General features: G+C 42.4%; 1 protein-coding gene across 1 annotated transcript; it reads left to right on the top strand.

Annotated features, from left to right (window-relative positions):
* Positions 1-5,020: 5,020 nt before the first annotated feature.
* On the top strand, positions 5,021-22,310 carry evplb (envoplakin b). The gene is made up of 22 exons (XM_012867832.3): positions 5,021-5,148; positions 8,326-8,425; positions 8,530-8,684; positions 8,892-9,015; positions 9,840-9,971; positions 10,061-10,102; positions 10,194-10,355; positions 10,494-10,601; positions 10,732-10,827; positions 10,914-11,024; positions 11,875-12,021; positions 12,121-12,275; positions 12,372-12,469; positions 12,569-12,741; positions 14,589-14,767; positions 14,865-15,003; positions 15,094-15,287; positions 15,380-15,530; positions 15,620-15,703; positions 16,607-16,765; positions 16,858-16,950; positions 17,046-22,310. Exons 1-22 carry the CDS (start codon positions 5,135-5,137, stop codon positions 20,514-20,516), a joined length of 6,087 nt encoding a protein of 2,028 aa, XP_012723286.2. The 5' UTR covers positions 5,021-5,134; the 3' UTR covers positions 20,517-22,310.
* The last annotated feature ends 3,390 nt before the right edge of the window (positions 22,311-25,700 follow it).

Below are 25,700 nucleotides of genomic sequence, written 5' to 3'. Positions count from 1 at the left end.
AGATGTTATAAGGTCTAAAGGCAGCTGGGAAGCACTCCTTGGTCCATCTAGGATGCAACAGTCTCCCTAAAAGCTCTCCAGCTGTGCAACAGACTCAGGATGTGCTGAGCTTTCTGCCACACTGACTTCCTGTAGGATCTGAACTAATTTGTCTCTTAGCATTGAACTCTTTCAATGCTTCCTTTGTCTCCCTTCTGGGGGCCGTTTCACTAAAGCAGTATTTAGAAATCCAGGATAAGGACTGAAGCCAGGCTCCACCTAGTTGATCCTTATTTGTATCCGTTTCACAAAGGCCAAGGGGTGTGAGTGTCAAGCCAGGTTTAAGGAATCCAGGTAAATGAACATCTGCGGCTTTCTTCAAGAGATCATGAGCTCTATCTCTGCCACTATGGATGAGCTGCGTGCGCCACACTTCAAACCATTTCTCTAATCCCCTCAACATGCAATAGTCTAATAAAGGGCTTTCTATCGAACCTAGAACCAGTTTTATAAAAGACAATTGAACAGTAACAATGCCCACATGGATTATTATAAAGCACCGACAATGATTTATCAGAAATGTCAAAGTAAAACTAAATTCCAGAGTAAGTACTCAGGTAAAAAAAGAAAATATTAATATTAAACGGTGGATAAACACCAGCCTATTCACAGAACGATGTGGAAAAAATGTGCCATATGCATGATAGCACAGCAACATCTCAGCGTAGCTAAGGTGTTTGCAAGTGTACTTTAGCATCTGGGATGCAGGTTCAGAATTTGCAACCATTAGCATGTTGTGAATAGTTATTGAGTTTGTTGTGAGCAGCAGAGATTATATTGGTTATAATTCTAAAATGGTATGTGGTATATATATGCTATCACATTAATTTTAAAAATATTAATAGCACCTTAGTGAATGCCAATATGTATCACTGGTATTTTAATGCAAGTTGATAAAAAATACCAAAACACACAGATAAGAGAAATTAAATAGATTGTTTTCTGATGGGTGTGACTGAACAGATAAAGCTCCAGCATTAACTAAATCGCTGTGGTAATTTATGTGCTACTGCTGTTGTGATACCGAATCAGGAGCTTAATTCAGCCAGGATCTCTGAAAAACCCTGGCTGAATCCACTATCCTGGTTTTATGAAACAGCCCTCTGGCTTGTGGCAAACGGGGCTTATTTGGGCTTTCCAGCAGATTTTACTTTCTCCTCACTATCAAAGCAGAATTTTTGGACCAATGTTATCTTATCTATAGAACCCTTTACAGGACAGCTGTATTTCTACTTGGATTAAGTTACACAAGTTGCACATCAGTGGAATCGGTTTACTTTTTTTTTTACTACCGACTGCTTTATTTTCAGGTGTGCCAGAGTAAAGGGGGCTGAATGCAAAACGTATGCCACACTTTTCAGATTTTAACCATGTGCTGCTTTTTGTTGATATGCACAATATAATGGAAGCTCCCTGAATGGGGAAACCATAGACATAATATAAGAGTAGACGCGTCATTGGGCGGGTTCTGCCTATGCTGCGATGCGTCAGAGCGTCCGCCATCTTAAATGTGGCAAATCGGCAGTTACTCAGTCACTTAAACAGTATCAGAGGGACTTTAATCTCTGAATATACTTTGTATTCGTAGTATTTCTTTTTTGTAATATTACAAGTTTATTTTCGTATCCCTTTAGCTTCATTCTCCTGAATTTATTCTAAAGAATAAAATAATTAAAATAATCTAACCTGGCCCTATTACTCCAGGAGTGAAATAATTCTGCAAACTGTGATTATTCTGGAAATGTTCCCCCTTAATTCTCATAATATGATGTTTTTATCATAACATTATCACTTTTGTGTTTGTTAGTTTATTTTTACTTTAGGACTTTTTTTTCCTCATATTATTAATTTTACCTCTTTAATACTCACCCAAAAAGTCTGTTCCTAAAGGTTCACATGTGACACGGGTTTATGAAATAATGAAGACCACAATGTTTAGATTTAACAAATTTATCCTTATATTCATAACACATAAACACACACACACACACACACACACACACACACACACACACACACACACACACACACATATATATATATATATATATATATATATATATATATATATATATATATATATATATGCGTGTGTGTGTGTATTTATTGCAGCACAGGAATGAGGCATCTTTTCTGATTCACGTTCACAATAACAGAACTCGACTTTTTTCTGCCACATACAATATGGCGGTGACGTTGACGTGCGAACCTGCGCCCTATGACGCGTCTACGTATATGATGTCTATGGGGGAAACCACATGCGCAGTACGACTGCAATGAGTAGAGGCAGGCGATTTCCACACATGCTCGTGTTGAGTTTCAGATAACTTGCTGCCCACTAGTGGCGTAACAGGAAAATGTCTCCGTTTCTACATGTGTAGTGTGCAGTGTGCACGGAGATCGCAACTAAACAACAGGAACGGAAAAAATACCGTTTTAATGGATTCTTGTTACATGCACAGAGCCTCAGTGAAACACATTGAAGTGTGTGGTGAAAACATGATAAAATATGGAGCATAAATACTTTCACAAGATACTAACTGCTCAGCAGCTGCATGGCAGGTAGAGCTGGTTTTCTTTAGTGGTTATATCAATAAAGTAAAGAAGCCAAAAGAGAACAAGACATGTTTTTTAGGGGCCTTTGTAATCCTCCACTCGGACCAACCTTATCGCCCATGCTGTTTTAACTACAGCTGGGGTCAAAGGTCCAGGCCAGGTGTGACCCCCCCACCCCTCTTCAAGTCACCTTTCCTGTCTCACCACCCTATCCTTCCTGTTTAATCAGTTCCGCTCACACCTTTGTTCCTTCTCCCTAACCCCTCCCACTCCCCCGCAGGTATGAAGGTGTTGGCTTCATCACACACACACCCACTCAAAGCATGAGGACGGACGGGGCAGCGTGCTGGATTCATTTCTTCCCACTGACGCAGCAGCAGGTGCCGTTGAGGCGCTGCCTCCCGTCAGTTTGGCCTGACAGGGTGCGCGTGTTTGGGTTTAGCCCGAACACACACAAGACGCTGAGCGCCGTGTCTGTTTTGTCAGCGGCGGTCCTCGGTCGGTCCTTCCTTTGACTGCCGGCGAACTTTGCATTCCTCGCACTAGACCTTGACTCTTGGATAACTGCACAGGGCGTGTGCATGATAAGCACAGATAGATGAAAATGTACTTCTGAGCTCAAGGAGGTGGGCTGATCCTCCAGCTTTTGAAGCACAATCAACGGCGCGCACCCTGTTAGGGTTTTAAAGTCTCTTCCTGATGTTTTGCTGCAAATATTTAGCTCCTATAGCAGGGGTGTCAAACTCATTTCTATATAGGGCCACTTTGGCATCATGAAGTCATTAAAAGGGCCGGTTGCACGTGTATATACGATACTTTTCAATTTCTAATTTCATTCCAGTTCACATAGAAGTATAAAAAATGCACAGTAACATAAAAGTAGCAATCTTAGGCCCAGTTTATACAGTTTATCTGCAACAAAAGTTGATATTGGGGTGAGTTAAACTTACAGGAGGCACAGATTTAGGCAATTTATACACTTTAAAAGGATATATGCCTCTACTTTATGACATGATATGCCTTTTTTTTTTTGGCTCTTGAGGGCTGGATAATTTACCTTGACGGGCCGGATTCAGCCCGCGGGCCTTGAGTTTGACACCTGTGTCCTATAGAGTCTTATTTGGGAAGAAATTGTGTGTCGTCTTACCTTGCTTTCTGTTTTTGCTCTTAATTCATGCAAATAATGGGATAAAGGGCTTATTGTGACGCAACCATGATACAACAAGTTGTTCTACATTCCTGTACTGTCACTGTTATGAAAGCAGAGTTATTCACAGACCTTTGTCAAAAAATCATACCCATCAAACTTTTTCACGCTTTCCCTGCATTTGACCTTGAGCTTCAGTACACTGTGCTGGGCTCTTGTGTAATGGATCAACAACAACTGGTGTTTACTTGTGAAGTGGAGAAAAAAAATGTCATTTTTACTTTGATACCCGCAGATAAATCCAAATAATAATGCCAGAAAACCACCTCTCCACATCACCCTGAGCACGGCAGCTCCACCGTCAAACATGGTGGTGGCAGCATTGAGCTTTGGGGGGTGCGTTTTGGGGAAGCTGGTCAGAGTTGATGTTGGCTGGCGTTCAGTGCAGTGGAAAACTGTAAGGAAACCAGTTAAAGGCCTCCAAACACTTCCTACTCACTTAAGCTCCAAATTATTCATTTTAGTATGAAGTCTGTGATTGGGCAACTTCTAAATGTTTTCTGTCTAGTAAGAAGAGGCATGTTGGTAAAATTCAAGGACTACTTTAAATCTAAATCTGCTGGGGTGTGAATAATTTTGGGCTTGACTGTACATGGCTATAGCTCTAATCATGTTATTACAAAGTACTGATCTCAGCGGGCTAAATACAAATGAGCACCACACTTTTTAGATTTAAAGCTATGTATCTTCACATGTCCATTTAACAGTTGGTCACTACTTTATTTAGTTTTTTTTTTCACATAAAATTGCAGATAAATGACACAACAGGGGTTGTGTTGTGACAAAACTGGAAACTCTGCCAGGGCTACCAGACATCTGAAAGGCGTACCTTCTTTTATGTGGCCTTAGGGTAGCAGAGATAGAGCTGGATCGCGTTTTCTATTAATTGCTTTTTGATTTAGCATAACATGAAAAAAAAAGTATTTAAAACTGTCCAAAAACTGGAAAGGTGAAAGTCCAAAGCTAAAATATAATTTGTGTGATTGTGTGTTTTCTTTTATTTCCGTACCTCTTTCCTGAAATGTGTTTTTAAAATAAACCTGATTCTGAGGATGTGATGCTGGTGAAATTATTAGAATAAATACACGGCAGGTAGATAAAGCCAGGGGAAGTGGAGCAGGAGAGCGGAACAGGTCGACCCGGTCCGCGGCGCTCGCTGTGGATGACACACCTACACCTGCTGGCCTGGGAGGAGCTGAGACAGGTGGACGCTCTTTAACTGAGAGGAGGGGGTAGAGATACCACACGTGAACCGGAGGAGAAGAGAGCGGGGTGCTGGAAGAACCGCAGCACGACTCAGATTACAGCGACAGGTCCAGACGGCCTCCCAAGATGTCGATCAATAAGTGAGTTCTGTGTCAGCTTTCCTTGGTGTGGGTGTGTTTGTGTTTGTGTCTCTAGTCCTCGATCTCGACAGCTGCTCATGTATCGTTTTTAACTCATGCGGAGGAATGCCTTTTCTGTCAGCCTGTGCATGGACGATGGTTTCCTTTATGTTTGCAGAGGCCTATTATACAATAACAGACGATAAAAGTGCAACAGGACGACCTCAACTCTCTCCTCTGTCCTCTTTCACTGATTTCCTTCTCAAAAGTTATTTACTATCTTTGGCCAAGAGCCGATCAACAGCCAGCGCTGGCTTATCAGAGCCACTTCTGCTGCCATTCAGCGCCTCTGACTCACTGAGCCGATACGTCACCAGCCTCTCATAGAAACTACAGCCCAGCCAACATGGGAGCCGGGGCCCCATAAGGGTCTTAGGGCTTTTGGCTCCTAATGGCTTCTTTTTGTGTAAACCATAAGCTGTGTGGGTAAAAGCGTTTTTTAACCACAATGCAGACTGCAGCTGGTTCGTGGAGGATTACTGAGAAAATCCCTTGGAGTTGTCCATCATGTTTTCATCTTCCAAATTCAACATCCCTTTATTTAACAGACTCAAATGTTTAGATTTATTTGGTCGTTTTTAAAGCATTATAGATGTTGAGTGGATAGCAATTACCTTGATGGTGTATTTACATTTATCAGACTTTATTTGTGTTAGGGTTATATTACAATTATTTGATTGGGTTCCAGTTTGGCAGCCACTGAATCTAAATTAATGCCTAGCATCCGTTCCCCAGTCCTCATGGACCAGTCATCTAAAATCAGGTTCAGGTTTGGGATCTTTAATGCTTTACTCTGCTCCCTGTAACCGTTTCAGGGCTTTATTTATTGGCAGCTACACCAGACATTTCTAACAACCTTTACTCAGTTGTCCAGAACCCACAGAAACAGGGAAATGTTCTCTTTTGGATTGAGAGCGCCTTTAGCTCCGTGTTCTCCATCTGTACCTCAGAAGCAACGTATTCATGGTAAAAATGCTAAACCCAGTTTGTTACTTGGTAAATAGAATACATTCCTGATTTAAATAGTACACAGATGATTTTAGACAATGGTGTAATGTCTGGAAACTCAAATATTTTTATCCAGACCACAAAAATAAGAGCAGAGTGTGCCCCCAAACTTTTTAAGGCTGTGTAAAAACCCTTTGTGTAGGACCACTATGTGTCCCACTTTTTACCCAGAGTTATCCTGCCAATAAAGCCCATGTGAACGACCCCATTTCCAGCCCCCATTAAGCCAACGCACAAACCCTGGCTAAATATCTGTCATTTCTTCACAACGCCGGCAACTGATGGGGACTGGGTGGGGGTTGACTTCTGCTGCCACTTATCTCTGCGTCTCACTAATTGCCACCCGGTCAGAGCAACGTCAGCTCTGCTGTGAGCAGGTGCAGCCTGTATCAATGCTAGCTGTCACCTGGGGGGATGGGGTGGGGGGGGGGGGGGGGGGCACATACCTCTGAACATGATTAGAGTTTCATTATGGGGTGTGGTGCAAAGGAGTGGCGCTGCAAAGTCTCCTGTTTGTTTTCAATGACAGAGCGGCACCGCGGGCAGATGAATGGTGCACGACTCTGTCGTTAGGCCGTCACAGCTCAGGGGATTTTGCAGATTCATTCTAAAATAGCTTTTAGGAGTAAATCGATTGGCCAAAACAACAACAAAACGTTTAAGTGCAAGAGAAAGGCTTTTCCTCATGGTGCCGAAGTTAATCCATACAAGGGATCCTGCATCCAGAGTCTGAATGTGTGGAAACATTCACAAAATAGACACAGAAAACTGGTTGTGTACTGGTAAAAAAAAAAAAAAAATATTGCAACCAAATTGTAGCGATTGAATCAATTCAAAATTGCCAATCTTTCAATAACCAGCTAGTAGTATTAAAGATCCTACGTTTTTTAAAGGCAGTTAACTCAACATAAAGGTTACTGAGTAACTTCCTTACAGACAGTTACATTCCTGCTCGGGGAGTGATTGAAAAAAACAAAACTATTTCTCCACAGAAACTATTTGTCACACACTCGTCTTCCTACTACAACCCAATTCAAGTTACACCTGTCATTAGCTACGAGTCCCGTAATAATGCTGCTCGTTTTCCTCAGGCGGAGCGTGCAATATGTGGAGGAATGTCACTGACAAACACAAAAACCACATTCCTGCCTGTTGCACAGGAGAGGACGGGATGGGGGACACTCCCCGCCACCCAGAAATGAGTCCTCTGGCACTTAATCCGGGCGGGTCCCAATAAATAGTTTGCTCTCGCGTTTTCACGCAGGAGGACTCATAAACCAAACAGACGAAGCGCCCAAACAGGTCTGCTCCAGCTTTTCACGAGCAGCTGAGGCGAACCGGCGTCTCTCTCCTCTCGGCGGATGTCGGGTCCTCGTCGCGGTGGCCTGCAGGATTCGGTTCGTTTTGTCGGGATTTTATGTGATGCAACAACACAAAGAAGTGTATTATTGGCCAGTGAAAGGAAAATTAGGCATGGTTTGTCAAGGTTTTTAGAAATAGAAATCTAAAAAGCGTGGCACGCGTCCATGTCATTTAGATTCATCGCTCTGGTTGAATGTCCAGAATCCGTCCCCCTGCTTCATGAAAGCATCCCCACAGCATAATGCTGCCACCACCGTGTTTTAGAGTGGGGACGGTGGGTTCAGGAGGATGTGCGGTGCTCATTTTCTGCCACATGCAACGTTTTTCATGAATTGTGGTCTCGTCTGACCAGCATGGAGTTATGCAAAGATTAAATTAAAAGCAGAAAACAGTGGACCATTGACCAACTAGGTAAATTCTGCTGGGAGCTGGTGGTGCTGAATGTGATTTCTGATGGAGGCATCAGAATTAAACTTGCTGAATACAAATTCCACACTTTTTAGGTTTTCATTTGTAAAAAAAAATAAAAAAAAAAAATTAAACCCCCTTTTTTGTCTTTTGAATCACAACTGTGCCCTGCTTTGTGTTTTGTACCACAGAAAATGCCCACCAGAACACAGTGTGGTTTGATGTTATATAATGCCCAAACCTTTTTATTTTTTTATTCAAGAATTTACTGAAGTAGGATAATGGACTTTGGATCAAAACAAAAGCAAAAATCTGCAGTAAGGCGTATGGTAATGACCATCTATGTCTGTCTCTACGCAGGCAGCAGGCATCTGAACTTGCTGTGGTGATCAACCGCATGCAGAAGAATGCGGACCAGGTGGAGAAGAACATCCTGCGTGCTGAGGAGCTCCTGACTGTGGTGAGAACCCAACCTTCACCGGAGCTGGTGGATTCAGAGCACAGAATACCCTTGACCGCCCCGTTCTCAGCTTAAAAAAAATGACTGCTCCTGCTTCTGTTTAGGACAAAGAGAGGGACGGGAAGAAGAGGAAGCTCCTTTACCAGCAGGAGATCTCCCTGAACCTGGGTCAGGCCGAGGAGCTGCTCAAGAACCTGTTCCTGGACGTGGGCAAAGCCAAGAAGCTGAAGCACCCGCAGAACTCTGAGATAGAGAAAGAGTATGTTTATTTTGGCGTGTCCCAGATTCCTTAAAGCACAAAGAGATATCAGCATCCCTGGCGTCGCCTCAAACCCGTTGTGTCTCATACCATTTGGGCCACTGTCCAAACACTGGCGTTTTTCACATTCCCTTTCACTGCCGCCAACCCAAATTCTCTGCCAAAGGTAAACCCTTTTGTGTTTTTTTCTTCTTCTTTTCTTTGCAGTGTGAAAAACCTGCACGATCGCTGGGCTAACAACTGCGCCATCTACAGGGACCTGTACGACCAGGTGCAAGACCTGGAGCTGAAGCAGAAGATTGACTGGGGCCCTGTTCTTCAGGAAAAACTGGTCAGTCAAACCGGGACGTTTACGCCACTTTCAGATCAGCCCTGAGTTTTGGCGCCGTCTAGAAAAATAATAGCAGTGGAACCTCACTAACCAGATCAGACACTGGTTTTGGTAGATATTGCGATTTGGCGAATGACTCACGGCTAGGTGTAGTAGTGTTAGAAAAACCAGCTGGGCGTACAGGCTGCTGATCGTGTGACTGAACCATCCTTTAGAAAAGGCAAAGCTCAAAATAAAACCAATGAGTTCATTCATCCTGACTCACACAGGCGGCCCAGCTTTAGGGACGAAGGCAGCAGATGCTGCACAGTCTGGTCCTGTTTGTATTCCTCTATGAACAGTACGCCGTGGAGCACGGTGGCTCAGGCATCATGATGGGGGGAGGTTTGTTATACCTGGAGTCTGTCCTAGTTATCGCACACCGGGGGTCAGTTTGGATGTATCAGACATACACAGTCTTGCGTATTACATGAAGAGGGCATGTCGACTTATGCTGGGGAGGAAATGCCTGCTTAGCATAAACGCACCAGTAAGGGAGCAGCATCTGGGTTCCAGACCCACAAAATGAAACCTCTGCTGTGGCAAATCCAGTCTGTGCACCTTAACCTGGTAGAAAACAGATTCAAGAAGAGGAAGCTCCTTCTGAGACAAAAAGAGGATTTTTAAGTCCAACCCTCCTGGGTTGGAGAACCTCTTCACAGGTTCCAGAAGCCATTGTAATAATTTTGAGAATGCATTTTTTTTTTTTAGCACACTGCTCTTGTCTTGAACCATGTCGTCACGATGCGGTTCCGTTTTAACTTCGAACGCCCTGTGCCTTGCAGAACCACATACTGGGAGAGGAGTACGGCCCCAACCTGTACGACGTAGAGAAGCAGATCGCCGAGCACAACGTTCTCCACCAAGAGATCGAAGCCTACAGCAGCCAGCTGCAGCCTGGCTCCACAACCTCCCCGGTACCGGCGCGACCCAGGCAGCGCGTGTGCGCCCTCTGCAGAAAGTCTGTATGTCAGAGCGCTTACCAGTCTCTCCTTTGTGCTTCCAGGAGGATTACAACGCCTTCAAAGAGAAATATGCTAAACTTTTGGTGAGTTGCTTTTGTCTCACGAGTCACCGGCCTTAAGCGTTTCATAGAAGTGCTCTGGACGCTCCCGTCTTTTTACGCCGTGTGTGTGCAGGAGAGCTCCAAGCACAGGCGCAACCACCTGGCCTCTCTGTACGAGTACATGCAGCGCTGCAGCAAGGAGCTGATCTACCTGACCGGCCAGCAGGAGAGGATTCTCAACAGAGACTGGAGTGATGGCATGACCGACCCCGCAGGAGTCCGCACCGAGTACGAGGTGAGGGGACGAAAGACCAGATGAGTCCCTAACCAGTTTGATCCGTGCATTTAGAAACATGTGACGTCTGGGCGGTGTCAGTTTCAGAAATGTACCAAACCAGTGAGATGCATGTCTTGTATTTGTGTTTGCGTGCAGAAATTCAAAAGGAATGGACTCACGGCACACGAGGAGGAGGTCAATCACCTCCAGCAGGAGGGAGAAAATCTGGTTCTATCGAAACACCCCGCCAGCGAAATGATAACGGTGCATGTCACACACCAGAGGCACATCTCTGTACTGGACGCAGCAAAAAGGAGTTACAACACAGTCCAGCTGGATTTTAAAAGGCAGGATTTAAACTGAAGTTTGTTTTCTTTTGTTTTTTTTCTGCCAGGTCCAAAACGACAGAGTGCAGCTGGAGTGGCAGGCCTTCCTCAACCTGTGCATAGCGCAGGAAGTACACCTGGAGAACATTGACAACTACAAGAAGGTAGAGGGTTTAACGATAGAGCAGAGAATCCGTCCGCGTTGACAAAACATCTGTAGCTGATGCTAAGGCGTGAATGTGTCATTCAGTTCCAGCTGGATGGAGAGACGCTGTCCGAGTCTCTGCAGAGACTCGGTTCCACCTTGGATCCAAAGTCCCTGACCAACAAGAGCAATCCGGAGATTCTGCTGGCGCTGGAGGTATGGCAGGTCTTTCCCTTGGCAGCTTGCCTGTTCATTTATTCTAACCCTGCAATAAATTTAACGAAAGATTACAGACTGCCACGACCTATAGTTGAGCTTTAGTTAAATATTAAAATTCAACCTATTCCTAACTTTTTTTTTTTTTTACATTATTGTCACATTACACCCTCAAACTTCTATACAGTATGTGTGTCTTGAAGGGATTTAATGTGAAAGACCAACACTAATTATTCCAAGCATTAGTTCCAAGCATATTTATGTGCCATCATGGCCCAGTAAATATACATAGCTAAATGAAACTGAGAACATGTGACAAGACACGAGGGGCCTCAATACAGATGCACACCCTTTTTATTTGTGCATTTGTATCAATTTCCTTCCTCTTCACATTTATTCTCAATGCTTTGCTGCTCTGTCACATAAAATCCCAAAGAAATGCAACAAAGCATGTGGTTGTAATGAATAATTTGGCTAAGCAATGAACTCTCACTGACACTGAGACAAGTGGGGGAAAAAAAAGGAGTCAGTGAGACGTGACCGTGTCCAGTCTGACAAGTTTCTGACCCACTATTTAGGTCTCTCGCCGGCTGGTTTGCTTTGTTTGTTTAGTCTTCACCATTTCCTGGGCTCAGTTTCAGATTAGCTCTAAAAGTAGACTTTTCTTTTTTTTTGCAGCTTTCATGAGTTTGTGGTTTTACTTTTTAAAATATGCACTGTTGAATATTAAAGACTTAACTTTCTTAATGAGATCATAAAGATTGTCCCACGCTCTTCTGTCATCTAAAAGCTGAGGATGGAAATGTGTTGGATTGAATTCCTGTTTTATCTAACCTTATACCAACTTAAGGGAGATGAACCATCCGTGAAAAGGAATGAGCAGCGAATGGAGGCCCTAAGGGAGCTCAGCAGGAATATTGCTCCTCTGAAGCTGCGCAGGATCCAGTCCAGCAAACCCATCCCCGTGGTGTCCCTGTGTGACTGGGCAGATGAAAACGTAAGACCTCACCGGCAGTCGTTGAGACGCATCGCTGGGCCGTCACATATGAATAAAAGTCGGTCAAACGCTTCTTTGGCCATGTTTGTTTTGATGCAGGGGTCAGTGGAGCGCGGCGAGACGATGATCCTGAAGTCCAACTCAAACGATAAGTACTGGGATCTGGAGGACAGTCAGGGGAAGGCCACAAGCCTCCCAGGGGCATGTTTTGAGATTCCACCGCCTGATCCAGAGGCCTTGGAGACTATGAAAAGGTGCAAAAGACAAACTCTGGAATTACTTCACTAACTTTGTCTTTGACGTTTTCCAGTCTGAACTCCAAATCATATTGGATGTGTTTCTTTGTCTAGGCTGGAGAGAAAACTGGCAGACCTGAAGAGCAATAGAACGGCACTGATGAATTCCCTGAAAACCCCCACAGCAGAGGTGATCCGCCCCCAGAAGGCTGGTGAGAGGAAAACATCTTTTCATACACTGGATGAAGTCAAATCTGCAATGAAACGTTGAAATCGTCAGAGTAAACTGTTCTTTTTTTCCCCCTCACCAGCTGTTATTGAAAGTGCTCCTGAGGATCCGAAACTCACAGAGCTCATCGGTGATGTAGATAAACTCAACAAAGCTCTGGTGAAGAATGAGACAGAAGTCCTGAATAGACTGAGGACCCCACTGAATAGCAGCAACCCTATTCAAGACCTGCAAAAAAGGGAGCAAGATAATGAGGTGAAGATATATGCTGCAATATAGTGCTGTGAGAAAGCATTTGCCCCCTTACAGACGCCCTTTATCAAATGTAAATGTTTCAAACTAATTTTAATGTGCGACGATAACCTGAGTATCCAAAAGTGTCCACTTCACTGTTTAACTATAGGAGAGAGATCTGTGAGAGAACTCAAATGTAAAGATCCCTGCTGACAAAAAACCCCAAAAAAACAAAACAGGTGACCTTGTTAAATAGACTCAAGGTTCTGGCAGGCATTCCTGGGTCTACAATGGAATAGTTCTGTCGTTATCTCTCCAGTAAGACGTTCTGTAAAAGGACAGACATGTTCTCCTTGGATTCTGCTTCTCTGACTTGTGGCGTCCCCCAAGGCTCAGTTCTAGGCCCATTAATATTTTTATTTTACATTCTATCATTAACTGGTATTATTCAGCCATTTTCTGACGCATTTTATCACTTTTATGCAGATGACATCCAACTGTAGGTATCCCTTAAACTGCACAAGCTTGACAGGTTGTCCACCCTTATACAATGTTTATCTCCGTCAAGTGACTGGCTCGCCAGTTTAATACTGGTATTAAACACAGATCAGACAGATCAGACAGACTACTTGATAATTGCTCCTTAGCCACCTGTACGGACAAATCAACGAGTTATTGCTCTTTTTCCTCAGCAACCAAATCCACAGTAAAGAATGCAGGAGTTAAATTTCAGACTTCATTAGGTTTTGATTCATATTCAATCCATTCTCCCACTTCTTTCTGTCTTATAGAAACATCTAAAAAATACATGCCATGGTGTTCTGAGCAGATCTTTAGAATACAATACACTCATTTGTGTCATCCCATTTAGACTACTATAGTGCCTTTTTTTATAAGTTTGGACAGATCTTCATTTTCTTGCCTCCAAGCTATTCAGACTTTTTACTAATTCAAGGAAATTCGCCCATATCCCCCCAGCCTAAAAGTCCGTCTTGTCATGTACACACACAGGCTGAAAAAAGAAATCTCCTCTGGCCGAAGTTTTCAGAATCATTCGTATTTACATATGTAAAATGGAGTTCACGTGTGGATGAAAGTCCTAACCACACAAGAATTTTTTTGTTTTCCCAGATATCCGACTACTTGTCGACTTGCCTTGCTCTCCTTACATTGGATCCCAGTTGATTTTAGAATTTGTTTTAAAATTCCCGTCCGTGCCTACAGGGCTCTAAATGGCCAGGCTCCTGGATTTTTAAAAACCAAACTGTTTTGTTCTACCAGGCTTTTATGTCATGATTTTATTGCCCTGCCTATGTTTTATATTAATGTGATTTCCTTGTACAACGCTTTGTGACATCGTGTCTTTGAGAGCCGCTTCATAAATAAAATTTTGCTTACTTGCTATTCATATCATAACTACAGTCAAACATGCTGGCTGCAGTGGGATGATGTGGGACTACTTTGCTGCCTTTAGACAGGATCGGCTTGCCATGATTGATGGAACCATGAACTTTGCTGTCTACCAGTAAACCCTGAATGGCTTAAAAAAAGTCATATCCTGGATTAAACTGAATCCTGTGTCATCATCGTATCCAGAGTAACGAAATGAAAACAATTCTCCAACAGAGAATGAGCAAAGGGGGGCACAACCAGTTATGTTGTTAATTGGGCATTAAATTGTTTGATTAAGACAAGGCTGGTTTGCTTTTTTCTCTGAATAAATTGGTTTTGTATTTACTCAGGTTATCTTTGTCTGATTAATATTGGTTACGTGATTTGAAAAACATCGACAAAAACATAAGACTGTAAGATGATGATGAACAATGTGAGAAAATGTTTAATTTAAAAACATTGTCCCTGTCCCGTAGAAATCTGCTCTGACTGTCAGAAAGCTGGAGTCTGACAAGTCTGCCATCCAAAGACAAGTGGATCCAATTTTGACCAAGAAACCTCTGGGACCACAAGCCTCCTTGTTGCCGCTCAAACTCAGCGCTGCTGACAACAAGATCCAAGACATCAATACGCTCATGGATCTTTATAACAAAAAGTACTGCCGTTTTCTTTTATAACCAAAGATACAAAGGTGCACAGACTTTTTAAAATGTTTCTGCTACTAAACCTCTCGCTTTGTTTTTTTGCACCAGAGCAACAGCCTCCATGTTCCTGGAAAAACAGCTGGAAAAGGCTGATATCACTGTTTCCACGTTTGAGCAGCAACTAACCAAAGACGGTGTCATTCTCGATCAGCCAGATGTCCTTCAGAGTCGCGTCAAGAAGCTGCAGGTGCTGTATCTTATAAACCAGCAAAGCACTGGGAAATCCAGAATCATATCATCATTTCTCATGTTTCTTATTTCCCTCGCTGTCGAGCAGACTATGCAGAAGGACGTTCTCTCGAGAAAAGAAGAACTGAACACGCTAGGCAAAGAGCTCGACCTGACCAAGCAAGCTTGCAGCACCCTTCAGCAGAGATTCAACGAGTACTGCCCCGACATCCGGCGCCAGGAGAATCAGGTGAAACTCCTGAAGAACCGCTACACAAGCGTCAATAATCAGCTCCAGGATAGGTAAGAGGAAAAAAAAAAAACTACCAGCCATGGATCTTGCAAACATCCCAACGTTTCTTTTGTTACATAAACAATTGTTTTCATTGCCTTAGGTTGGCTCTCCTTAAAAAAGCCTCCAATAAAAATCAAGAGTTTAACAATGTTGCTCAGTCACTGGACTTCTTCTTGCTGAATTTGCCCGATCACACAATCAAACCTTCTGATGGTTTGAGAGAGATACAGACCAAGGAGAACTTCCAAAAGGTAAGGAGTGCTTTTCTTTCTATTTCATTTCGTGTACAGCGTCTTGCAATGCGTGATTTTAACATTTAATCGTGTTTCTATATTGTTAGACAGTGGTGGAGGACATTGAGAAGAGGTCTGGGGATTTGGACCGACTCAAGGATCTGTCCAAAGATCTGCAGAGTGTTTTGAATGTGAGTGCAGTGAACATGATTTTATTTTCCCACTTAGGCTGCTGTCGTAATGTTTCTTATCCTTCCATGTATGTTGATATACCGCAAAATACACATTACATGAACTGGAACATCCAGAAATAAGGCATATTTTGTGGAAAGTTAAATCCTTTGAAGTGTGTGTGCCCCTGTTTTGTATAGTGTGTGAATGGACTGGAATGAAAGGCGTAAAATTCACAATGTTCTACATAATCAGGACAACACAGGTTACCTTTTCTCTGACATCACTATTTAATTTTTTCATATTTTATTAGATTACATTTCTGGTAAATTCTGGTTATATAACAAACTGAAGACTTTCCATGGTAATTATTGGGAATTTTTCAGGAGATTAATAACATACAATTAATAACTTTCTCATAATATAAGCAACACTTACTTTACTTTCTTGAACTAATCGACTCAAATGTCTGGTTTCAAATGTCAAATGTAAAAAATGTGACCTAAATAGTCCAGGTTGTGTGATGGAGGAATGTAAAGTGCATGTATGAAGTGTGGCCTCAATAACCCTGCAGTGAGAAGTGTGCTATTTAAATTATCTGTAGTATAGACAGAAGTACTTACATAAAATCTGGTTGTTTTTTGTCAAGATTATACTAAAATATATTTTTGAATACCTGAGCAACCTATAACATTCAAAATTTCTCACACACACACACACACACACACACACACACACACACACACACACACACACACACACACACACACACACACACACACACACACACAAATATACACACATAGTTTTATTTATGCCACTGAAACTTAAGGCACATACCCAAAATCGTGTTGGGCTGTTGACATCATGTACACAGTTTTATAGTTAGACTGCTAAATCTTTCCTCCTATTTCCCCTTTCAGCAATATGAAATCAAGTCAAAAACCTATTGTGACACTCTGAACGATAATGACGACAATGCGGACGGTGAGGACTACGAGAACGGTGAAGATGAAACTTATAAGGCAACAGCTCCAAAGAAGCGTCTAACATCACCTCTGGCTCAAGACGTGGAAAGAACGGTGGGGATCAAACAAGACCAAGATGACTTAAAAATACTCTCAGAATTATCGTTAGTTTTGAAAGTAATGCTTCATTTTTATTTCTTGTGCAGGAGAAAGACCTGCTGAACCGCTTCTCTGAGACCTCGGCTGAAAACAAACAGCGACTTAGTCAGCTGGGGACAGCAAAGAACATGATTGCAATGGTAGAAGATCGGGAATTTCTTTTATTATTACTATAGCATCTATGCAAAGGTGTGCTTTTTATTTACAGCTTTGTGCTTTGTTTTCTCTTCTGCAGAATGAAGATAAAGTGAGTCAGGTGGCTGTCACTCAGCAGCTGCAGCTTCAGAGCCAACAGAAGAACCTCGTGCAAACTGATGGTCTAAAAAAGGAATTAGATGAAGAAATAAACAGGCGTTTACATGCTGAGAATAACTTGGAAAGCTACCGAAAGAGGTTTTTGTCTCTGAAGCACAGGAGAGGAGTGGAAAGGTTGGAGGAGAAGGAAGTGGTGCAGTATTATCGTGAACCAAAACTGGAGGCGGAGATCAAGTCACTGAAACAGCGCATTCAGGATGAAGAATTCAAGGCATCCAGAATCCAGTCTGAGGTAAAGCTGATCAATGAGAAGATCATCACAGTGGAACTACAACTGACCAAAGTGGAACCTAAGCTAGTGACCAAAGTGTTCACTGAATATGAACGAGACCCCAAACTTGATAAAGAGGCAACTGAAATCAAAGATGAGATGGAGAGGATTCGGATGGCGCGTCAAACAACAGATACTGAAATTGTCCGTTTGAAAACTGAGCTCACGCTTCTATCTCAGCAGAAACCAAATATCAGGCAGAAAATTGTCAAAAAAGAAGTGGTGAGACTGGAAAAAGACCCAGAGATGCTGAAAGCATTTCTAGCATTCCAGGGTGACATTGCAGAAGAGGAACTACGCAGCAAGTCTCTCAACGATCTCATTTATAACATCAGGACCCAAATCAATACACTGGAGAGGGTCATTCCATCCATTGAACCCAAGATTGTGACCAAAGTTGTGAAACAAGTGAAGCAAGATCCAGAACTGATGGATGAGTCAAAGAAAATAAGAATCGCTTTGGAAGAGGAGAAGGACGAGAATGCCATCATAAAGAAGGAGCTCACCACCCTTCAGTTCCGTTTTGGGGAACTGGAGCAGCTCAAGCCCAAAGTTGAGGTCAAAGAGATTATCAATGAGATCTACAGAGTTGATCCTGACACAGAGATTGAGCTGGTGCGTCTGAGGAAGAAGCTGCAGGATTTGAGCCAGCGCCGTTCAGACCTTGAAAACGAGACTGACTCAGTAACAACAACCCTGACCACCCTACGCACCCAGAAACCCAAAGTGGAGTACAAGGAGGTGACCCAGGAGGTGATCAAAGAAGAGAAGAGTCCAGAGGTCATGAGGGAATTGCAAAGACTGAACAACCAAGTCTCCCGCTTACAAGTCAATTATGACACCACCCTTGAGCTGCTAACCCGCCTACGTAAGGAAAGGGATGAACTAAAAGTTGAAAAATCCAAAGTGGAAACAAAACTTCTGACAAAGGAGGTCATCAAGTATGAGGACGACCCTCTTCTGGAGAAGGAGGCTGATAGGCTTCGAAGGGATGTACGAGAGGAAATCCATCAACGCCGAAGTGCGGAGGAATGTCTCTTTGAGCTACAGAACCAATACATCACTCTTGAAAGGCAGAAACCAGAAGAAAAGATTGTCACCAAGGAGGTTGTTCGCCTTCAGAAAGACCCAATGCAGATCAAGGAGCATGACAAGTTGAATAAAACATTGGACGACGAAACAAAAACACGCAGAAAACTTGAAATAGAGGTCAGACAGCTGAGAGCACTGATAATAGAAAAAGAAAAAGACATAGCCAAAATGGATGATCGCCAGAAGAAGATCCAAGTAGAGTCTGAGCTCAGGCAGATCAAGAGTCGCATTCTTGAACTGGAGAATGCTCCACCTCCCGTTGAAGAGAAGATCATTATCGAGGAGGTCCTGAAAGTGGAGAGGGACCCCAAGCTGGAAAAACTCACTGAGGGTACTCGTTTTGAAATGGAGAAGGAGAGCACCAACATCAGCCGCCTTGAGAGAGAAATTCGGAATCTCAAACTGAAGTTGGAGATTCTGCAGAAGGAGAAGTCCATTGAGAAAGTTGTTTACAGAGAAGTGGTTCGAGTAGAGAAAGACCCAGCGGTTGAAGCCGAGAGGGATCATCTCAGAGATATTGTAGCGCAGGAGAGGAGTCTGAGGCGAAATCAAGAAGACAGCCTGCAGAGCATAAACAACCAAATACACCATCTGCAGACATCAAGATCAATGACTTCTCACGAGGAGACAACTCTAATCACAAGTAAAGATACTCTGCAGAGGGAAAAGGAAGAGCTCCTGAGACAACTGAAAGCCCTGGAGACTGAAAGGCATACCACCAGCATTACCTTCCAACAACAGTCCAAGTTGATAAGTGAGAGGAACCAGATGGCACGCCAGAGAAGTCTAAAAACATCCACTGAGATCCAGAGGCTGGAGAAAGACATCCTGCATGAGAAAGATAAGATACACCAGAGGGAGACCCTGATTGCTGAGCTCCAGAACGGTATAAAGTCAGAAGATCATTCGGAAACTCACACCAGAGAGACAAACCTCTCAACAAAGATCACCATCTTGGATCCAGAGACCGGCAAAGACCTGTCTCCCTATGATGCTTACTTGCAAGGAGTAATTGATCGAAACCACTACCTTCAGTTGTCTCAGCTGGAGTGCGACTGGGAGGAAATCACTTCAACCGGCCCAGATGGAGATACAACAATTTTGCAAGATCGGCAAAGTGGGAGGCAATACTCTGTCAAGGATGCTCTGAAGGAAGGCCGCCTGACTGAGTACGATGTGATCCAGTACAAGGAGGGGAAAATGACTACCCCTGAGTTTGCCCTCCTTGTTGCAGGAGAAAAGCCAGCACCTTTCATTCCTACAGTAATACCAAGATCCCCAAGTAAGCCCATCCCATCTTCCCCCATGAACCCCATGCCTTCACCCTTAAGGTCTTCCTACACCAACTTGAACACTCGGCAGAGTCGCAGCAGTTTGAACAACCTCGCCGATAGCACATCAGAAAACAATTTCCCTATCTCTGGCATATTTGATACCACCACCGATAGCCGCATGTCTGTGCGAAGTGCTCTCACTCGTAAACTAATCGATCAAGACACTGCAATAAGGCTGCTGGAGGCACAATCAGCTTCCGGTGGAATCGTCGATCTGACCAAAGTTGACAAGCTCTCTGTCCACAAAGCAGTCCAGCAAGGCCTTATTGACTCAGGTCACATGTACCAGCTGCTGAATGCTCAGAAAGCCTTCACTGGAGTCGAGGACTCTGTGACCAAACAGCGTCTGGCAGTGGGAGAGGCAGCACAGAAAGGTTACATGCCCAAAGAGAACGCCAAGAGGTACATGGAAGCACAGTACCTCACTGGTGGGTTAGTGGACCCCAATAAGGCTGGCCGCCTCACCATCGACGAGGCACTTGCAAGAAATTTGATTGATAGCACAATGGCTAATGAGCTGAAAGACGATGCTTTGCACTCCAAAGAGCTGGTAGACCCCATCACCAAGGAGAAAATATCATACAAGCAGGCTATGGATCGGTGTAAGAGAGACGTAACTACTGGGCTCCTGCTGCTTCCTGTAACCTCAACAGGAACAAATGCTCCATCCTACTCTAGCTACAACTTCTATTAACAGCAAAATTCAAAAAGAGATTTAGATTAGCTCCAGATTGTGGTGCTAGCAAACTGACTGGAGCAGAAACATTAATGTTCGGGCATACATCAGATGAAGAAAGAGAAAAACATTTATTTTGGGGGGAATGTACTCATAGACTGTTTTTCTTGGTAATGGTTCTAGTTTTCTGTAAAAATGAAGGTATTTTTGTCTTAATGTCATAAACGTTGCCTTTTTCCCAAACATTGTGAAATACTGCTTCACATGCATGTTCCTATTAAACTCAACTAACTTGCATTCCTTTTTTCTGACCTTTTTTTAAAAATAGTCTTTAATTGATCTGGCAAACAAAACTCTGTTTAGTATATAAACTGTAACTCATTATTTACTTTAGCTACCTTTTAATCTCATTTAATATAATATAAATATATATATATATATATATATTTCATTTGAAGAGTCCTTAGAATATTTGGCCAATGGCTCACTCATGGGGAAACATTTGAGGCAGTAGCTGTAAAAAATTTGGCATCGCAGAGTGTAACAACACATTCCTTGCAAACGTTGCACCACTTCAACATCGCCCACCTGTGGTTGTCACTACAAACACCCTAAGTATAGCTTCAGGGAGCTGCGGGCTTTGTTTTTGATATCAATAGGAGGGCCGTCCTGTCAGTGGTGTCTGTCCAGGAACGACTCACTCCACATGACAGTGAGTCATGCTCTGGAACTGTCTGTGCTTACCTCAAGGTAAAATTCCTGTACTCTATGTACACAGCTTGTAAACTAAGGCGAGTCATAGGCTTGGAAACGCAGGATTAAGGGTACAGATTAAACGTGACTCAGGCATTTGTTGAATTAACAATTAGGACAACCTAACAAGTGATACTCTGGAAAATGTAGTCAAAGGAGGACCACTGATCAATGTTTTTGACCTTCCACAGATCTACCCACATCCCAATGCACACTTCAGAAAGTAGTTACCCTTGGTTCATTTTAAAATTAGGAAAAGGTCTACCACACATTTATCTAGTCAATATTTGATATTAGTGGATTAAGTGCGTGAAAGACCCCATCTGACCTCCCCCCAAAGAGGGTTCACAGCTACAACTGTGGCTGGCATGTCCGTCAGTCAGATTACCCGATGACTGCAAGGACTTTGTAGGATTATTAGCCATGAGCCTGTCTGGAGGCTGAAGTGACCCCACTCTGTGTCCAGGGGGAGGGGGTTAAGGAATGATGGTTGGGTCATCTCCAAAACATGAAAACAGCCTGGCATGCGATGCGTTTTGTTGTTTTTGTTAAATTTTTTTTACGAGAACAAAGAAGCAACACGTTGAAAGTTTCCATTTTTTCATTTCTTTCTTATTGTACTGACAGATGCACAACACTCAGAGGAAAAAGCTTACTGAAAGGCCTAGAGTACGACAGCATCCCATACACCACACAGATGTGAAAATGATTTGCTTTGACGGGACTGTTGCCTGACTGATGCACATAATAACTGACTCCTGTTTTGTGTTGCTTGATTATTATTGTTTTGATTCAAATGGAGCACTGATGGAACAAAAAGTGAGCATCTGCATTTTGGTCTCGCTAAATTACACCACAAAGGATGGCGACAAAGGCTCCAGTAACAATAATTGGCCCAACACCATATCTGCTTCAATTACAAGTGGCATAATTCAGTTAAACCAACTGTCAATTCTTCTTGTTAAATTTTACATCAGTAATTTAATATGCCCTATCTGTAAAGTGTCTGGTATATACTGTAGACTGGCATCTGAAAAATAAAACTTTATTGAAACTGAATGACAAAGTAATGAGGTCTATTTATTACTATCAGAAATAGATAAATAAATCTAAAATTCCTCTCCAGATTTCTTCTGGGTTTACCCTTTTCTTACAACAAAATGTGAACAAAATCAGAAAAATTAGACAAAAATAACCAGAGTAAATCTCAAATTTTACTAAAATCTCAGTTTTAAAACGAATGTTCCAGTTGTTAAAGAAAAAGGAATTCTCCAAACCAATCGGTTACTATGAAAAAGTAATCATGCTGTTTGTTAAATCATGAATTAACTGTGATTTTTAGCTGAGTTTAATATCACTAGCCATACCTTGCCCTGATTACTGCCAAACTGATTCAATCAGGAAATCGCATAAATAGAACCTAATAGACAACATGAAGTAGGGGAAAACCACAACACATCCTGGTCTGTTCAAAAACAAACTAAAAAGAGATTAGGAAACAACATAATGAACATCCTTCAGTCAAGTATGGGATACAAAACATTATCCAAGGTTTTTTAACTACAGGGAACCACAAATAATTAAAAAAAGAAGGAAGTTATCTGTGTGTTCTTTCATGGAATGAAAGGCCAGCCTACCAAAAAAAATTACTCCTGGAGCAAATTAGGATTTCATCCAGGAGGTTGTAGAAGAACTGAGAATAAAATCTAAAGCACAAGCCTCGCTTGCCTCAGTTAAGGATCATTATTCAACAACAGGAAAAAAAAATTGGATAAAAATTACCTACATGGGAGAGCTCCATGTTGAAAACTTCCAGTGGGAAATAAGAATATAATGGAAAGTCTCACATTTTTCAAAAAAAAAACAACCCCCTCCCCCCAAAAAATTAAAAAATAATAATAAACAAAAAAACTGGTTGATACCCAAGAGTTTTGGAATAATAATGAGACAGAGGGTGTGTATTTGGTTACATCTAGCATACAAGTAACACCATTTCAGAATAAGAACATCCTTCTGACAGTCTAACATGGTGGTGGTAGTTTGATTATCTAGGGCTTTGCTTCTTCAGACCCTGGATAATGTGGAGTAATTGATGGAACCATGAATTCTGCTGTCAGGAGTTGGATTTTGGATTGTGGACCAAAATTCTGGAAACAAGCCTGGAGCCGCACAATGGAGGTTCAAGTGATTTATTAAATAAATAAAGTGAAGCTAACAGACAGGCAGGGTAACACAGGAATAAGACAAGGTGGAGACCAGAACCTAGCCTCGTGAGACCATCCTGATCTCGCGAGCTTTCAAGGTTTCACTCGCAGATCAGTCTGGCTACCCTCCGTTAAAGAAAATTTGGAGCCGTTCACCAAACGAACGTCCAATCAGCGTTGGCTTTGAGGCGGGTTGAGGTGTGACGCAACGGGAAGCGCGTCAGTTCAATCTAAACAACATGACGGTTTCAGCCGATAAAACTAGCGTTAGCGTGGCTATCGAGCAAGTTTTATCGAAATTACAGAGTATTTCTCTGCTGAGCTAACGAGCCTTTACCTGCAGCAGCAAGAGTAGCTTGGCTTGTGGTTGTGTTTTCGTCGTCGCTCTGTTACGAGCGACGACGAATCTGATTGGTTCATTTGGCCCGTCTATCACCAACATAGGCCAATCAGCTAACCAGTATTTTCGCTCCTTCCCAAAGTTACTTCAACGGAAGGTTTCCAGATGGATATGCGGAGCAAATCTATCTGGCGGAGTCAGGTAAACCAGAACCAGGGTAACACAGCGGACATACATGGCTGGTGGACACAGAGGACCATAAAACTAAGTATGACTGAATATATGGGAGAAGAGACGAAGGAACAGCAGGGGGAGCAAATTAACACAGGTGAGAGGAGTAAAGGCAGTTAGGTTGAAGGAGAGGGAGGGCAATGAACTGGCAGGGGCAGGACAGAATCTCACAGGGAACTATGATGAATGACCAGACATGAGTGAATGACCTAACTAAACTAAGGACAGGGAGGCAAACAGTAGAAATAAACAGAAATATAAACAAACTACTAACATCTTCAAGAACAAAAAGCTAACAAGTGACAGAAACAAGAATCTATAGATAAACCATACTAATGAAGTCAAAAACCAGCAGTCTGCAGAATCCCCAAGGAGCTACAAGAAGTAATCAAAGCCCAGGACATCCTGATATCTGCTCTTCGGCAGTAAATCCTGGAGGAGAATCGTCGGGCATCAGTTTGCAACCTTTAGCTCAAGTTCAGTCAGGTTATGCAACAGAACAAGGTTCTGAAAAAAAAAAAAAAAACAGCAGGTTTTCTTCACCTTCGAATGGCTTGAAAACAACAAAACAAAATGAAGGCTTTGGACTGACGTTATGTTAGATACTGTACATTGGACCGAAATACTGTACTGTAAGGGGATGACCTTAAACAAGCCCTTCTTGCTAAAAAAACAACCTCTGATGAGGTTAATTCAAACACTTCTGCAAAGAGGAGTCGACCACAGTTCCCCCAAAGTGATGTAAAAGACTCATTCTCAGATATTACAAATCCTTGATGGCAGCTATATTATATGTATTTAATTTATCTCTGGGATAAATAAAGTATTTTTTAATTTAATTGAATAGAATTTTCTAATGGACTTTATTAGGTTCTTAGGAGTTAGACCAAAACAAACCAGAGTATAAATTTCATCATGAGAAATTGTTTTTCATTCTTTTCAAAAACAACCATGACATGGATTGGTATGGATTTGCATCCCAGTCTACTCTGATGCCCCTAATTACAATCCATGGCAATAAACTGCCTTCATAAATCACGTAATTAGTAAAGTAACTTAAACAATGGGGGATTTAATCTCAGTTTAATAAACGCACGTTTTATGTAAAGATATGTTAGAAAACAAAAAAATAGTGACCACACAGCTGCCCTGTGTCACGGAGTCGGTAGAGGATCAGTGAATGCAGACGGGAGGCCTGAGGGATCATAGTCAGATCTGTGTTTAATAAAGCAAAGTCCAAACAAGGAATACAGTCAGCAACAAATCAAAACAGAGAAAACAGGGCTAACACATGAAGAACAAGAAGAACAAGAAACTCAGGACGTCAGCAGATAAACTGGAGAATCAGGCCATGGCTGACAGAAAGCCACGGGTATAAATGCAGAGAGGTGGTGACTCTGGTATAAGGATCAAGTGAGATTAATGAAAGAAAACATGCAATAGGAGAGGCCAGGAGTAACTGAAGGAAACACTGACTAATGAACGTGGCATAATTATACAAGTCAACAATAACTAAACAGAGCTTGAAAAAAATACAGGAGAGATTAAAAAGACGAGACTAAAATTGACCAAGTACCTCAAAAAGATGTGTTACACAGAAAAGAGGAAGTAAATGGAGCACAGCATGTACAAACACAACCAGATTACTATAATAAATCAAGAAATACAACTCAA

The sequence above is a fragment of the Fundulus heteroclitus genome, chromosome 16 (assembly GCF_011125445.2).
Source record: "Fundulus heteroclitus isolate FHET01 chromosome 16, MU-UCD_Fhet_4.1, whole genome shotgun sequence".
Classification (NCBI taxonomy): domain Eukaryota; kingdom Metazoa; phylum Chordata; class Actinopteri; order Cyprinodontiformes; family Fundulidae; genus Fundulus; species Fundulus heteroclitus.
This window is presented reverse-complemented; position numbering and strand designations above follow the sequence as displayed.